The 15,709-nt window shown below is 36.2% G+C and overlaps 2 protein-coding genes and 1 long non-coding RNA gene across 7 annotated transcripts; all 3 read right to left on the bottom strand.

The window, feature by feature from the left end:
* Positions 1-357: 357 nt before the first annotated feature.
* LOC116000276 (VIN3-like protein 1) lies at positions 358-8,652 on the bottom strand. 5 transcript variants are annotated; one of them, XM_031240337.1, is made up of 10 exons: positions 8,309-8,652; positions 6,715-6,783; positions 6,492-6,532; positions 6,357-6,399; positions 5,976-6,085; positions 4,504-4,891; positions 4,313-4,390; positions 2,866-3,450; positions 2,292-2,602; positions 358-2,008 (listed from the first exon to the last, which is right to left on the bottom strand). In XM_031240337.1, exons 8-10 carry the CDS (start codon positions 3,321-3,323, stop codon positions 852-854), a joined length of 1,926 nt encoding a protein of 641 aa, XP_031096197.1. In that variant the 5' UTR covers positions 3,324-3,450; positions 4,313-4,390; positions 4,504-4,891; positions 5,976-6,085; positions 6,357-6,399; positions 6,492-6,532; positions 6,715-6,783; positions 8,309-8,652; the 3' UTR covers positions 358-851. The 5 variants fall into 5 exon arrangements, with proteins under 5 accessions (XP_031096197.1, XP_031096198.1, XP_031096199.1 ...); XM_031240338.1 differs by having other exon boundaries at positions 5,996-6,085; XM_031240339.1 differs by having other exon boundaries at positions 4,504-4,880; positions 5,996-6,085.
* An 800-nt stretch (positions 8,653-9,452) lies between these two features.
* On the bottom strand, positions 9,453-11,052 carry LOC116000301 (protein SODIUM POTASSIUM ROOT DEFECTIVE 2-like). The gene is made up of 3 exons (XM_031240373.1): positions 10,559-11,052; positions 10,021-10,096; positions 9,453-9,741 (listed from the first exon to the last, which is right to left on the bottom strand). The coding sequence occupies exons 1-3, from the start codon at positions 10,739-10,741 to the stop codon at positions 9,608-9,610; spliced, it is 393 nt and encodes a 130-aa protein (XP_031096233.1). The 5' UTR covers positions 10,742-11,052; the 3' UTR covers positions 9,453-9,607.
* A 2,985-nt stretch (positions 11,053-14,037) lies between these two features.
* Positions 14,038-15,695, bottom strand: LOC116000306. The gene is made up of 2 exons (XR_004094087.1): positions 14,526-15,695; positions 14,038-14,389 (listed from the first exon to the last, which is right to left on the bottom strand). It is a non-coding gene; the product is annotated as an uncharacterized LOC116000306 (long non-coding RNA).
* Positions 15,696-15,709: the final 14 nt, after the last annotated feature.

Here is a 15,709-nt window from a genome sequence, read left to right as displayed (position 1 = left end):
CACAAGACACATACACATACTAAAAAAAAATGTAACATGAATTGAACAACCAAACAGTCACCGCCAAAATTAAATAAATCGCCGTTCAAAAACGACATCGTATAGGACCAAAGTCCACAATACACTGTGGACCCTAATCCACGGTATAAGGGTCCAACGAGATTAGGTATGTTCTATCAAACATATCCACAAAGAAATTAATGTGTTCATACAAACTCTACTTCAGTAAGATTTGGTATGTTGTATCAAACATATTTCCAAAGAAACTAAAATGTGTGCAAATGAGCTCTACTTCAATGGGATTGGGTATGCTCTATCTCCTATCAAGCATATTCACAAAGGCAATGACAAAGCAAAGACCAAGAATGAAAAGAATTTGCAGAGAAAAAGAAATGAATCAGTATATCTCACTTCAGACTTGAGTCTTCACCCACAGAATTCAGAACTAAAAATGAAATGACTAAACAATAAAATAGCAGCAGCAGCTATTCTGCCACAAAATCTCCAAATCATTAAATAAAAAATATAGTTTTGGCTGCTCCATAACCAATCATCAACCTTCTGAAACAAGAAAATATTGAGTCTAACCCTTCTTGGATCTCCTCCCCCATGGAGAAATATGCCTAAAAAGAACCCTGAAATGAATTGTTTAGCTGAACTGGGTTCTTGAAGAACCCTAAAAAGAAGAACCCTCTTGTGTATGAATGAATCACTTGTGACTTGACAAAATTTGTTGTACAGAGAGAACTACCAATACAATCTGTAATGTGGACTATATCAACAGAATTGGAAGAAGAAGAAGAAGAAGAAGAAATTTCGACCTGCGTGAATGGATGGATGGTTTTGCCGATTTAATGCCACAGCCTGCCACAGAAGCCGGTGTGAGGCCTTTTGGTGGATATGATTTCCAAAAAAGAATGGACCAACTGTCCTGCTAAGCTGCTCGGGTCGTCGATTAGAGTCTGGATGTAGGTATTCACAACCCTGCGCTCCCGCTCTGTGGATCTCAGGCTAAACCAGGAAAGAAACTTCAACCTGAAGTCGTTATTAATGTGGCCCTCGCATTCCAGCCACCGGATGGTTTTCACGCAGTGCTCAAAGTTCTCGTCCAGGAGCCCGGAACTGTTGCGTGCTCGGTTTGGCGAGCCACTTAGCAGGGCGCTGTCGGAGTCCTGTGTGTCACCGTTGGTGCTAGCTGCCCGCTTCCGACTCCCTGCCAGCTCAGAGTCAACGGCTGTCACGTCCCTAGTCTGGAGATGGTTCCAGTTTTGGGAGTCGCCACTCCCGTGTGACCCAGCGACGCAATTCCCCTCGTTGTCGTTGGAGACGGCGTCTTCCACATCAACAATCTGCACGCACCCGTTGTGTTCATCTCTCGAGGACTCAGGGGTTAGCTCTTCGTTCAAATCAGGAATCAAAGCAACATTTAGGTCAAGCTGGCAAGAAGCAGACGGGTTATGATCTTCTTGCACAGCGTTGGGCTTGGGAAAATTGCAAACTTCGAGGCACTTTTCCGTATCCGCTCCACACAACGCTTCTACACTGCCTTCTTGTTGTTCCCAATTCATCCTCGTGATTTTTCCAAGGTCACGAACCTTGAAACCCGAATCAGACTCAACTATTGTAGCTCCGTCATCCGTTTTTGCGCCCGAGCTTCCTCCTGAATCTAGATTCTCCTTCGACTGATTTCCCGTAACAGAGCTCAAATCGCTCTTCGTGAAACACTTAGCCTCAGCGTGTCCCAAGTCACCGGACTCTGTATAGGACACAACCCTAAAGCAATACTCCATGCAAGACTGCAAATTAGATATCAAAATCCTTCTTTGGCTTTTCGGAAGGACACAATTAGGCTCTTTAGGATAAGTGTCTACTTCAGCCCTACGGTACCAGATTTTGTACCCTTTGACATCTACCGACGATGCACTCAATATATCTACCAATACAACTACAACCGAAGAAGGCGTTGCTTCCTCAAAATGGATTTTGCAGGCTGCTAGCAGTGAACTCTCTGACAAAAAACAATGGCAGAAAAAAAAAATTTCATTAAAAAAAAAACGTTAATATACTCATCTTATATCGTAAAGGTCAGGTGCAACGAGAAATGCCCCCACATGATATGTGCTATAGAAAAGAAAACGTAATTAACCTTCTCTTTTCGGCAAGGTTGGTTTTAGGGCTTAACCCATGGCTGAGTGGTAAAGAAAGAACACGGTATATCATAAGAATAAAATTATCTTTTTCAAAAAAAAAAAAAAGAATAAAATTATCTTTTCCAAGAATTTGAAAAGTACCTTTATAGTTAGGGACAGCGCTATACTTCTTGGCTAGCCATTCATCAGCTTTTTTAATGGCGAGAGAGCAGAGAGACTGCACGGCACCTGCAACAGAAAGTCTACTAACAATGCCACGAGCCATCACGGTAGAAGAGCCATTCACAGGGCCCACCTCGGCTTCTAATTTAGCCTTGGCTTCTTTAATAATATTGTGTAGTTCTTTAAACCTGGAAGTCCCGTCCAGGAGCCTGTAACTCATGTATATTCTAAAACAGAGGATATCAACCCGACGGGCGTCTTTTGCTATACAAAGTTGCTTCTTCCAATAACTGCCAAATTCAGTAGTAACAGAACAAAGGCTCAAAACACGTCATAAGAAATATAATCCCAAACCACTGTAAAAAGATATATACTAGTAGAAGAATGACACGAGAGACGAGACTTTTGTAGGAAAAGACACCATCAAATACTTTACTTTCAGGAAGTTTAAATGACCACTTCATACCCTATTCTCGTCTTTTAGTAGGTCAAAATTGCGGGAGGGGAAAAAGAACATTTCATTTTGCAAAGAAATTGTGGATAAAAGGCATACCCTAGTATTTCCGAAACTTTACCACAAGAAACACAACAGTAGCTCCCGTCTAGCTGCATTAATTGTCCGAGATCGACGACCCCCACCTTCCCTTGTTTGAAGGCACACTCAACGTGGCATGTTAAGCCACAGGATTCCCCCTCACCAGACTCTGATATGCATTCCAACCAAAGACTTGGATCCTTATTATCGTCGAACGAGTGGCAAATGCAGCAAGAGCACCTCTTACAGAATTTGTCGTCCATTGAAATACTTGCTTGGCACGCAGAATTTTTGCAGATCCATGACTTTGGGCATTTAAAATTGACGCACTGCTCGGTAGGTGGTGGTATTCGGACAGGGTTTTCCGCCTTTCTTTGCTGCTTTCTTGGAGGATGATCCCGAGGGCTAGTGGTCATTTTCTTTGGCTCCTGATTCTTTACTATTTTCTTGCTCAACTTTTGAGGATGTTCAGACATTTCGCACTTGGAAGAAGCTGATTTCTTACTGCAACCAAAACTCAGAAATTTTTAGGTGATGCTCGACTTCTTACTGAATCTTTCAATTCCTGTTTTTTCTCTGGGGCATTTCTTTGAGCACCGGAAACTGAAACATAACATGTTATAGTCAAGAAGAATACCAATAAACTGTAAACCTGGTAATCTAACCGAGATTAGCAAAACCTATTTAAAAGCAATTGAGCACTTTCATTTTACGATAATATGCATATGCAGCAGGTATTTTACACAAAGAATAACTTGGTTGACAACAATTGCATCTCAAAGTAAGATTCTACAGGGCCCCAAAAAAAACCTGAGACGGAACAAAGGTTGTCTTTTTCTAACATCTCAGCAACCTAGACTTCTCCACCAAACCCAATGGATATTGAAGCATAGCAAAGATAAGATCTAAACAACATCAGAGGTTATAAGCTGAAGACAAAAACAACTTGTGAATTGCAAATTATTTGTACAACGTGTGTCCATTCACAAACATAAACTAAAATGTTCACAAACTTGTTTGACACGAAATGGTAAAATTGTTGTTAGCAAACACTCAAGTTAAGTGTTGTGGACATTAGATCATATTAATGAATGCGTAAACAGCAATGTGCACCCTGGTATATAGTTTCACAATTTCCTAAGAGTAGTTAACCCTGCTAAATGTGACATATTAATCTATTCCAGACATCAAAAAAAAAAAAAAAAAAAAAAAAAAGAAGAAGAAGAAGAAGTAGAGCAAAGAAATTTCTCTGAGATCTTGTTTTAAAACGAAATAAAGGTCATAAAATTACACCAAGAAAAATTAGCAGTTCTAAGAATACATATATGAAAACGATTAAATATAATGAAAATAAAAACGATTCAATACAACCACTTATTTCAAAGAAGAAACCAAAATCAATTGCAGTCATTTACAAAGTGAATTCCTTCAAAGTGGAAAGTATCGGTAAGTAAAATAGAATTACCTGATGCAGGTGGATCAATTCACGAAGATTTCAAAAGGTTCTTTAAGATTAAGATCTCTTAAGACAGTGGAGCAAACCCTGATACCAACATCACAAATTAAACAGGAGATCAGTAGGACACTAGATATAAAATATAGCTTTCATAAACAAGAAAACATCGAGTGAAACATCAGGAGGTCAGTTCTACTTACAGTCAATATAGAGGATTCATTATCACGACTCATGAGATCAAGAAAAGTTGGCAACGGACCAAAAACAAATTGACAGAGGAAAGCTCTGCTCTGAACAAGTGAGAAGTCAATGGTGGATTGGCCGAGGAGAACAAACCCTGGATGCGTGTCTGTTCATGCCTCAATCTGGATGAAAAGAAGCAGATCTAAAATGATCGGCCAGACTAGGGTATCACAGAACACCACTCTGTGAACTTATCTGATATGAGAAGGCCTATTGAGTAGTGGCATTTCGGCTTTTTATTCAATGAGCCAATTGATGCTCATCCATACGGTCTAGGCTCAATCAACATCCAAGTTCAGATCATACTGGGCCAGATTCCTTGAAAAGTGATCCGCTAAAACAACCCTAAGGTTAATATCGAAATAAGCTCATATGTAGAAAATATCAATTGCCTAACTTTATTACATATAAGATTGCACCCTTGTTACATCTCAAAGTCCAACACATGAACATCAATAGGAAAGGCAGATATTAATTCAAATACTCTCTTAATTTGGCCAGCAAGACACATTAACATCACTAGGAAAAAGGAAAAGGAATGCTAATTCAAGCAATTTCTCAATTTACGGAAGCACATTTTATATTAACTAAATTTACAAGTCTAGAAGTTGGAATAGGTTAGCCATGATCCTCAATATTTAACTTAAACCATTAACTTGGGATGATTCATGTAGCAGACCCAAAATAGAATACACAACACTAAGCTGAGACAATTGGTTTAACATAAACTAGCAGTCCAGCAATCCTAACAGTACTTGGCAAGAAGAGTAATTGAACTACATACCATATATATATATTTTTCCTTTGCCAAGAAGTAATGAGAAAATAAAATTCTGATATGCTGGCAATAATGATATATATTACTTTCTAAACCAGAATAAAGCCTATTAAATTGCATAATATTCTGGTATCCCAGATTCAGCACATTATGGACTAAATCGTTTGAGATTTGAGCAACTTTTCATTTCTACATTTTGAAGAACTATGATAACAGTTCCCCATTTTGGAGAGGAAACTTATGGAAACTATGATCCCATATTTTGTTTCCAAAAGGAAATTATGATCCCATATTTTGTTTCCAGAAGGTTGGATTTGGTATAATGGAAAAGCGCTCAATCATTTACCATTACACCCTGGATTCAAACCTTGGAAATGACCACCATAAGACATAGTTAAGGTTCCATGATCTGAATGCCTTTTGCGCAGTTCATTAGATTATTCTACTTTTTAATGCAACCTTCAACTTTACATAGGTTTTTAATTTATTGAGGAAAGGCATGGCATACATACAACCTCTCCACATGATAACTATGTAAAAGAAAAAGACGAAAAAAGAAAGATAACCCAAATTACTAGGGGGACAAAAAACAGACTGGTAGGCTGTCAAAAAAGAAATTCATCAAATTTAACATCTAAACAACAAATGCACCTCAAAATTTATTATGATACCAGGAAAGACTGCAGAATAGGCACTGTAAGAAGACTTTGCATGACTTATACCATGGCTTTATAACATATAGATATTCTTAAGCCTCTTTCCTGCACAAAGCAAAAAAAAAGTGGTTGATTTTATTATCCCATTTTCTGTAACCCTCAAGTTTTGCAAGTATAACTTTGAAACTGGAAATTTGGGAAGAAGTTTGGTGTTAAGAAATAAAAAAGCACACATCGTCTTCGTTTCAAATAATTAAACGCAAAATTCGACTCTCATGGTGATAAATTGGGCAAATAAAACCAAAATAATTCTCTTCCAACTTAATAAGTCAAAAGAGAAGGGTAAAGCAATAGGAGCAAGAATCTTGGTTCTCACCATTTCAGGGCATAGAATGCATGTGGGGCTATGACAGGTTACCCTGCCACGAGAAAGAATGGAAAAAGGTTGGAAAAAAGTAGCAAGAAGAACCAACATGATGTGTTTGCACCAAAAATCAGCTAGATATCTTACTTAAAAGCCACAAGGCTCCTCAGAGGACTTGAAGGAGTAATCTGGAAGACCCAGAACACATTAAATCATTGATTGAAATGTCAAACACATACATAAATTTGGCTAGAGAAAATATCCTTACAGAGTTACAGACCAATACAGCTTTATTCCATGTTTTAAGTAAAATCAAGAAGCAAGAGCACTTTGGTGGCTACTTCCAAAAGATGTTGAAGGATAAACTAACCTCTGGAAAGAAATCTGTCTTCAAAAGCCATGCCATAGAAGGCAGATAAATGTGTCAACAAAACTCTTCCTGAAAAATTCAAATATTTGTGTAGCACATTATTATGTTTGCAAAATTATGTAGCTCATTCAGGTTTTCAGTAAAGACGTTTTGAAAATCTCCAAATTTTTAAAATAATAGACTTCCTATACCATACATATGCTTGTAAGCTCTGGGGTTATATACTTTGACATAATCATTCAATACATGATACGATTGCCAGGCACACTGGTCCAACATGACAGGAGATTTTCATAACTAAATCACTTGTTTTGTAAAAACTTCACTACAAGTACCTCTCAAAAACCAAATAAAATTGCACAAATATTATAGGAAATAAAACTATATAGTAAAGAGGGAAAAAAAAAGGCTCCTTTTTCAGTTTTTCCTACTTCCTAAAAGGCCAAAAGTGTACTCAAGTGAAATTGCATTGGGTTCATAAACTTCATTAGTGATATCTTCATTTACCACTGATCCTAATATCCCATGTCCTATCTATATCACACGAACAAGGACACCCCATATGGAATGTCTAAAATACATAAAGAATTTATATACATCTAGGCGTGACCACGTACAGAATGTTCCTGAATATAATAATCATCATGTCCTATAATAGATAATATGACTAGTAAAGTGGGTTATTAGATAAAAGCATCTTATGTAACGGTACAAAGTTAAATTTCTAAAAACTTCTAAGAAATGAAAATGGAAGGAGTGAACATAAAAAATCAATTAAGTGCTCGTAAGTATACAACCACCACAAACTTAAAAATCCTCAATAGTGCATTTTACTCCATGTAGTTAGAAAGCCTCACATTGACTAAAAATAAACCCGCCATTCCCAACATAGGAGTCTTCTCTTCATGCCCTCCTAAGGGCACAACAAATCAACCAAGCAACATGAATTTCTTTTTAGCTAAACAAAACAAAATGCAAAAACTAAAACATTCAGAAAAGAGATCCCACCCCAAGCACAACCACATTTGGCATTTGAAGTAATCACTGGCATTCTAGAATTTACACAATTCCATTAAAAATTCAACCAAGTCCACACTGCCTTCATCACAACCAAGAATACTCCCCATAAAAAATAAAAATAAAAAACACACACACACACACAAACATTACACCTGCATAAATATCTAAGCTTGATAACAAAAAATATATATTTCACCTAAACAAATATCTAAACTTGGCAAATACTCCCTTTTTTTTTAATATAACTAACCCTATTACAATGTAGTATATGTTCATACATATTTTCTCAACCTGTTGAATCACAAAGAATCAATACCAACTCTACTGAGGCTCGATCTTGACCTCCCATATAGGAGAGCCACTACTTCCCATAAATACACAAATATATATATATTCTACCTACATAAATATCCAAAATTGATAACAATTGCACAAAAAAGGAAACAGCATTAAAGAACCCAGTAGCAAATTCCAACCCAAAAAACATCCTGCATACCCATACTTGCATATTAGGCATACTACATACTATACATGCTATCAATTATCAAAGCAGAAAACAGTGGGAAAAAAGTACCTTATTGAGGAGCGAGAAACGGGAGAGAGAGAAAATTAGGGTTTTAGAAGGAGAAAATGGACGAAAGAGAAGGGTTTTGGTTTGAGGGGAAAATCAATTCCTTCTATCACTATGTCGCCGCTGCACCGGACAGTGAAATTCACCGTTCAACGGGAAAAGCGCAGTGACAGACTACTGATTTGTCGAGTCCAAGAAGCAGGTGTGACGTGTCAATCTGAGGCTTAGTCCGTGCACTCACGCCTCGTTAGGCGCGTGAGAATAAGGTTGTCTCTTTGTCTGATCACGAAGAGCAGATTAAGGTTCCTGCAATCCAGCTTCTGTGTCATAGATAGAGCAGTATTAAGGTTGTACCGATGTCTAGTTTAACTTCTTTTTAAATAAGATTTTTATATTCCAATTGTAAATAAATTTTAATTTCAATTGTCAAAGACCTTGTGTTCTAGTGGCACCCGGTGTTTCGAAAATACTCTCACATGGATAATGAGAGTGGGTTCAAACCTCAGTAGAGTCAACTGTTGACTCTTTGTGCTTCAGTAGGTTGAGAAAGTAGCTATAAACAAATACTACATTATAATAGAATCAAGTACTTAAAAAAATTTTAATTTCACTACTATGTATGTTGTGTGATAACATCTCTATTACATGAGTGTTCCACCACAAGAATTCAATATGTAACTTTCACTCATAGAACCACTGATGTATCATTTGTGCTAGCTTAAAGCTATTATTAATTGGGCAAAACCTAACAAAGTCATATTTGCCTATGAAGCTTGGGAAGCAGCAGAGTGCAAATTAATCACCCCATCAATTAAACTTGTATAACTCTTTTTGGGTGACGATAAAAACTCAGAACTAGTATTTAAAAATGTACACGGAATAAATTCATTTTATATAATAGCCTATAAACCACATAGAAAAAGTAAACTATAATAAAAAATATCACGTGCAATTGACTTATCCAATAATATGTTAATAAAAATCAAATTGATTATATTTTTCTTTGTTAATGTCACGGCTTAATATATTCAAACTATAGTCCAGTTAAACTCATATATTTATGATTAACACTAAAATTTAGTATTAACTATGCTAAAACTAACAAATTAATGTGTTATAAATATCTACTTTAAACATGCTATTACTATTAACACAACTTAAATTGATTTAATTATTAAAAATATACAACACATAACTACTCGAATTTTACAACACCACCATAGATCATAGTTGACTTGAATAGTGTTGATACACATTGATGGAGTATAAATGCAAGGATGAAGCATCTATTTTAACTATTGACTAAATGGGGGATTTAATGGTCCAAATCTCTGCATTTTTGACTCTGGAAACACTCTCCAATACTTGAAAAGGAACAATGTCTCCCATAACCATCACCATCTTGGTTTCCAAGTCCACTTCATAGGAGGTAACCCCTGTTAGCATAAAAACAAAACAAAAAAAAAAATATCATAAGTTTTGCTAACAACCTCATGTTGTAGAAGTCAAACTCTATAAGGTACCACTGTTGCAAAAATTCAAAACTACTAACTATGTTACCAAAAAAGTGAATATTTTTTTTTTGAAAAGCATCAAATTCAAGACTTCACTTATAGACGAGGCGATTATAATTTATCAACACGGGTTAAAGTCACCTAAATAATTGACATTTTATTATCTAATTTGCAAGAGAGTGATTAATCTAGTAGTCATACCTTCCATTTTTGAGATATGTTTCTTAACCTTTCTTGCGCAACCATTGCAATGCATTGATACCCTCAGCACTACCACCTACATAACACCAAAAAGAAAAAAATCTCATTGTTAATCCTATATATTATCACATTTAATATAACTATATTAAGTCCTCAAATTTACTGGTATTATCACATTTAACTTCACCTTACAGTTTTGATCCAATCAATTATAAATTTCAAGACTAGATGAAATTTCATCAAACAAGAAGTTCAACAATGCCACACACAAAATACTCATTCAGCGAGTAACTCCAACCAAGTTGGTCAGGATAACTTGATAAACATAAAGTTTCAAGTTCGACTCCTAATAGAAGTGATCTGTTAAGCTTTTTAGTTTGAGCCAATCAGCTATGACACAATCTAGACTAATTTATCTTCAAGTGGTCCTTTGTCTACTACCGTCACTAGGCAGGATTTACCAGATGCACACCTTCGAGTTTCCCTCGTCACCCAAAAAAAAAATTCATTTAGCATATCAACACACATCATATCATACCTTAGGCTTGAGGTGCAGAGCTAGAGTTGCAGGTCCTGCAATAACATCACTTTGAGATTCAATGAGAGGCCTTTTCTCCAAGTCATCATCTTCAGCTCCAAAGCCATTGATGCAGAAACAGGATCTTGGTCCAGAAGAAAAACTAAAACAATCCAGCACCTTGCCAAAGATCAGCTTCCTCATTCTACCCAGATTTAAAACCTCTAATTGATATATGATATGTAGCTCAAGCTAGCTAGCTAGCTAGAAGATCAAACTCATAAAGCAAATGTATATATGTATCCTCATGTAGAAGGAATTCAAGAAAGAGCAGACACAGAAGAAGCCTAGCTACTGAGAAATGACAAGGTAGAGGTCAAGGTTAATGTATTCCATTGGAAAATGCATATATTAATAAGCACCCATTTCTCTAGGTAAAGGATAAACTAGATTTTGTCATGTGATGATAGTGAGAAGCAAAAAAGGTTGAGCATTTGTGCTTTTAGCTGTGATGTGAGAATTGCACACATTAGGGGTTATAAAAGCATATGTAGGGACTAGTGGATATATACTATATGATATATATATATATATATAGTAAGAGATTACTCATTAAGTACATAATAGAAATAAGACATTAGGGCAACCTCAATCAAGTTGGTCATAACCACAAGGTACCAAGTTCGAGTTTCAATGTTTGTGATTTATTGGCTTTATTGGCCTTGGCCGGTCAATTATGAGCAACTTAAGCTGGTTTATCTCCTTGTAGTCATTTGCCGGCTAAGGTCATAGGGCATGGTTTTGGGTTTATCTCGTTACCCAAAAAGAAATACTGCGTAAGATTTTAGAAAAATTAAAAAGTGTCAAATCTATATCATGCTAATTTTCACCTTATACAACACACGCTGTGTAATTATGTTAGATACTCTTATGACTAGTGTAACTTCAAAACGTTTTTGGCTGTACTTAGTGAAAATTAACACGGTGAAAATCGCTACCTTAGACTTTTCCTGAAACTTTAATACTTTATACTTTAAACTAGTACTTGTGTGGACTAGATTTAGTTAAAAGTGTCTTTGAAAGCTAGGTAAGGGTGAACCAATATTTGTGTTCCTCCATTTATCTCTAGGATGAGTTGAAATCATAACAGGATATTAATAAGTTAGAAATGCTTATTAATCAACCAATACCTCAGCTTTGATGAAGAATATATAGATTTCGGCATCATATCTTTGGAGTGACTTCATGTGAAGTAGATGGTTATTGAACTGGTACATGTGAACACCTGCTTCATGTGATCATAGAAGAAGTGAAAAGCAGACACAAATTGAACACTTATGGAACAAGACATAATCAGTTGCTCACCCACCAGGTCATATCATGTGATAGTGGTTATCCTAAACACTTGAAGTTATTAATGTAGAGCTGAACATTTGTCATATCGCATTTATTAACCCAAATTTTTAAACAATTTTCCTCATTCACCAAAGCTTACTTAAATTTTAATTTATTTAACAATTTACGTCTTCTACCAAAAATTTAGGGCAAAGACTAGTGAGGGTTTTCGAAATTTTCTTTTATAGAATTCTTAAGGCTCAATAAACTTTTTTTGAGTGACGAGGAAAATCCGCATCCACTATTCGAAAGTGTGCACGGAATAAATTATGTCTTGTGAGTTGTGACCTAGGAGGCAGCAAAGGACTACAAGAAGATAAACCAGCTTAGTCTCAAACCAAGAATGCCAATAGACCACTCCCGTAAGTAGTCGAACTTAGAGTATCTCCGACAGATAAGTATAAATGATTATTAATGCACTTAGATGGCGCATATAGTACATGTACCCTGTCTCTAGGCGTGCATGGTGTGCCTAACGCACACCCAGGGTAATTTTTTTTATTATTTACTTTTTTTGCACAACCCCACAAAAAGTCAAATTATTGTAAATGCATTTTCATCTCTATCCTCCTCTCTCCACATTATCTCCTCTTTCTTCCATGTAAGTGGAAAAAAATGCATTGATGGACTTTTCTTATAATCTTGTCGTTACCAAAAATTGCATTGATGCATTGGTCTCAAACCAAGAATGCCAATAGACCACTCCCGTATGGAGTCGAACTTAGAGCATCTCCAACATATAAGTATTTCGTCGGAGTTTTTTGCCACATAAGAGGAGAGGGAAAAAAAAAAGAAAAAAATTATTATTAATGCATCTAGATGGCACGTGTAGTACATGCGCCCAGTCAAATTACTGTAAATACATTTTCATTTTCATCTCTATCTTCTTTCCTCCACATTATCTCATCTTTCTTTCATGTAAGAAGAAAAAATGCATTGATGGACTTCTCTTATAATCTTGTCGTTAGCAAGTCAATCATTATAACTTTGCCCAAAGTCAATGAACTTGAAATCTTTGTCTTTTTGTTCTGTAAAGTAATTATTAGTATACTGCGAAGAGGGGGGATGGGAGTTCAATTATTGGATGGGTTGGTAGTATTTATACCAGAGTAAGTACTCTACTTCAGTCTCCATACTCTGCATGATAGAGCCATGGCTCCATTATTGGATGGTTGATTTATTATTATTTTATATTTTGCAATTTGTTTTTAGTGGATCTCTAATGTCAATAACAGGTTGGTCCATGTGATGATGGAACTCATGGAAGGAGAGGCCGAGAGAAGATTGGCTAACAGGTTACAGGGAGATCATGTTATGCACGCCTGTCTCACATGACCCCTGCTTATAATATGCTTAGCTACCAACCAAAAGAGTTGGGTTGTAAATATGGGTTGCTTTATGGTGGTTGTCCCCTTAGGTTTGACACGTTTTCAAGATTAATACGGAGTAGTAAACTCAAGATTAACAAAGAGTTTATTGAATTAGGATGTGAAGAAGCTCAAAGTAACTATTTTTCTCCCAAAAAGTTGAATCACAGAGCATTTGAGATGATGTAAATTACACTACGACTGATGTTCGAATCTTGATCTCTTCTCTCAAATACTGTTTACTAAATCGGTGAGCTAAACCCAGATGGCGACCATCTAGAGGGACAGAGAACTTACCGAGTTTGAGGAACCTTTAAAGACTGTCAAAGATACCCTCCGCAATGACATGTTGGGAGTGGTGATAACACGAAGAATCTTTGTGCGCGGTCACTAGGGTGGCCTAGAATATCCCCACCCCCACCCAAAAAAAGAGAGTTTGTTGAGTTTGTTAGCGTTAGAAATTTTAGTAAAAACTCTTATCTTTTACGAAGAGTATAAATGTTTGATACTTAGTTCTGAGAGAGAAAGCCAGTGTGGCAATAGAACCAAAAAGAGGAAAACAAAGCATGTTCTTAATTAGGAAATGGCATCTTTCTGGTATTTAGTTGGCAACCAGTTGTATAGCATATTAGCATTCAACCTCAATGATTCACTGTAAGAATTCCATAATTGCCAGTAATTTCTTCTTTTACTGTAGAGTAGTCAAAAACTGGTTACTACAGAAGGGGCTAACATCTGCAGTGTGAAAGGCAGTAAAGAATATGATGATTGAACTAAAAATTCACAGGAACCTCTTCCACCTTTAAAGTTAAACCACACAATATATCATCTGTCTGAAAGACAAAAAAGAATCTCATCCATATATAACATATTGAGGAAATCACATTGCAGGGTTAACAGTTGTTATTGCCATTATTGCACAGTTTACAGCCTTCAACACTTCACCAGCGTCTGAACAGGCTTCATAGCAGCTTCTCAGAACAGAGTGCTTTGGTCCCTTAGTGTGAATGTGAAACCAATCAACGAACTGATTAATTGTAGCCAACATCTACTCCTTTTTTCATCAGGAAATCCTTAGCTTCAAATTGTCCTACCAAAGAAGACAGCTAATCAAAATCAGAATTCAGAAGTCCACCTTTCCAAGGGAAAATGTTTTGCATAGTCTAGGCACCCCACGAACACTATATTATATCAACTAGCAATACAATGTGTGTGTGTTTATATACCTGTTGTAAGAGAAAATCGTCTAGGGGACAGGCCAGAAATTTCATGAGATCAAGACCAATCATCAATAGGCAATACCGCAATAGCATCCAAGAGACACAAAGGAGTACAGGCTGTACAGACTACAGAGGCAACTGTGCGGCAAGATATGAGAAAGTAAACAGGCAAACTTATTAAGCATTTATCAAAGTGAAAACAATCCCATTATCTAAAGAGCAAACAAGCCAAGTGTAGCTTTCTGGAAGAACTGAGGTTTGCATCGGGAGAATCCAAAAAGCAGATACAGCCATTAGTAATGTCATAATCTTCACAATTAGTTTCATTGAACCAGTCAAAAAGTGTAGCTTGATTGTTTACACTATAAACAAGAAATAATGATAATAATAATTACAATAGAGCAATAGCTATAGGGCAATGAGAGCAATTGTTTCAATGATATTAATTAATTACAAAGTGGTTTTCATTTTAAATTCAGGCCATGTGAGAACATAATTGCTAACAAGTTACAATACTTTAAAGAAAACATCTTGCACCAAGTCTACCATAGCTCCAAGTCTGTATTAATACTTCTGTGCTAATGGTCCCATTAGATAAGGCTATGGTTAGAGAAAGTTGAGATAATAGATTAGACAATCCACTTTTTAAATGCTTGGCAAATATTCTAACTATATGGTACCGGATTTCACAAACAAATTTTAGTTTATTTAAGCCAATAATCTCTCTATATTTAACTTGGCCAGATCCCCATCGACTTGTCAATGAAAAACAGGCTACAAATTCACTGCAGCAGGCATCCATCAGTAGTATGAAGTACTCTTGCACAAGTGCGCAACTATACTATTCAGATCGTGAACATGCTTGTCTTTGTAGCATAGTCGCTGAATCTAGAGTGTACAAGTTTACACATTCCAGGGAGGCACCAGTCCTTATAAGGTGATAAGAGAGAACAAGAGGCATGAAAATAGCTTAAATAGAATTGAATGGCAAAACAAAAAGCATGCAATAGAACCAAACTAATGTTAATAGTTTGACCTCAATCAGTTTATGTAACACTCAAAAGCAAACTAAAATGGAAGACATTGAATAAAGTGAGATGAAATTATATTCACAATTCAAAGAAAAGGGAAACAAAGTAATGAGGCTGATTTGCCACTTTTCCAAAAAAAAAAAAAAAAAAAAAAAAAAA

Source organism: Ipomoea triloba, chromosome 12 (assembly GCF_003576645.1).
Source record: "Ipomoea triloba cultivar NCNSP0323 chromosome 12, ASM357664v1".
NCBI classification, from domain to species: Eukaryota; Viridiplantae; Streptophyta; class Magnoliopsida; order Solanales; family Convolvulaceae; genus Ipomoea; species Ipomoea triloba.
Note: the sequence above shows the minus strand (reverse complement) of the source record. Positions and strands in the feature narration are given on the sequence as shown.

What these genes read in the sequence shown, in the direction of transcription:
- LOC116000276 (XM_031240337.1), bottom strand. Translation starts at nt 3,323, where the DNA reads ATGTCTGAACATCCTCAAAAGTTGAGCAAGAAAATAGTAAAGAATCAG. An exon ending in AAAGTTTCGGAAATACTAGG is followed by an intron (nt 2,603 to 2,865) that starts GTATGCCTTTTA and finishes TGAATTTGGCAG; the next exon opens with TTATTGGAAGAAGCAACTTT. An exon ending in CGCTGTCCCTAACTATAAAG is followed by an intron (nt 2,009 to 2,291) that starts GTACTTTTCAAA and finishes GTTTTTTGTCAG; the next exon opens with AGAGTTCACTGCTAGCAGCC.
- LOC116000301 (XM_031240373.1), bottom strand. Translation starts at nt 10,741, where the DNA reads ATGAGGAAGCTGATCTTTGGCAAGGTGCTGGATTGTTTTAGTTTTTCT. An exon ending in CTCTGCACCTCAAGCCTAAG is followed by an intron (nt 10,097 to 10,558) that starts GTATGATATGAT and finishes GGTGTTATGTAG; the next exon opens with GTGGTAGTGCTGAGGGTATC. An exon ending in ACATATCTCAAAAATGGAAG is followed by an intron (nt 9,742 to 10,020) that starts GTATGACTACTA and finishes TTATGCTAACAG; the next exon opens with GGGTTACCTCCTATGAAGTG.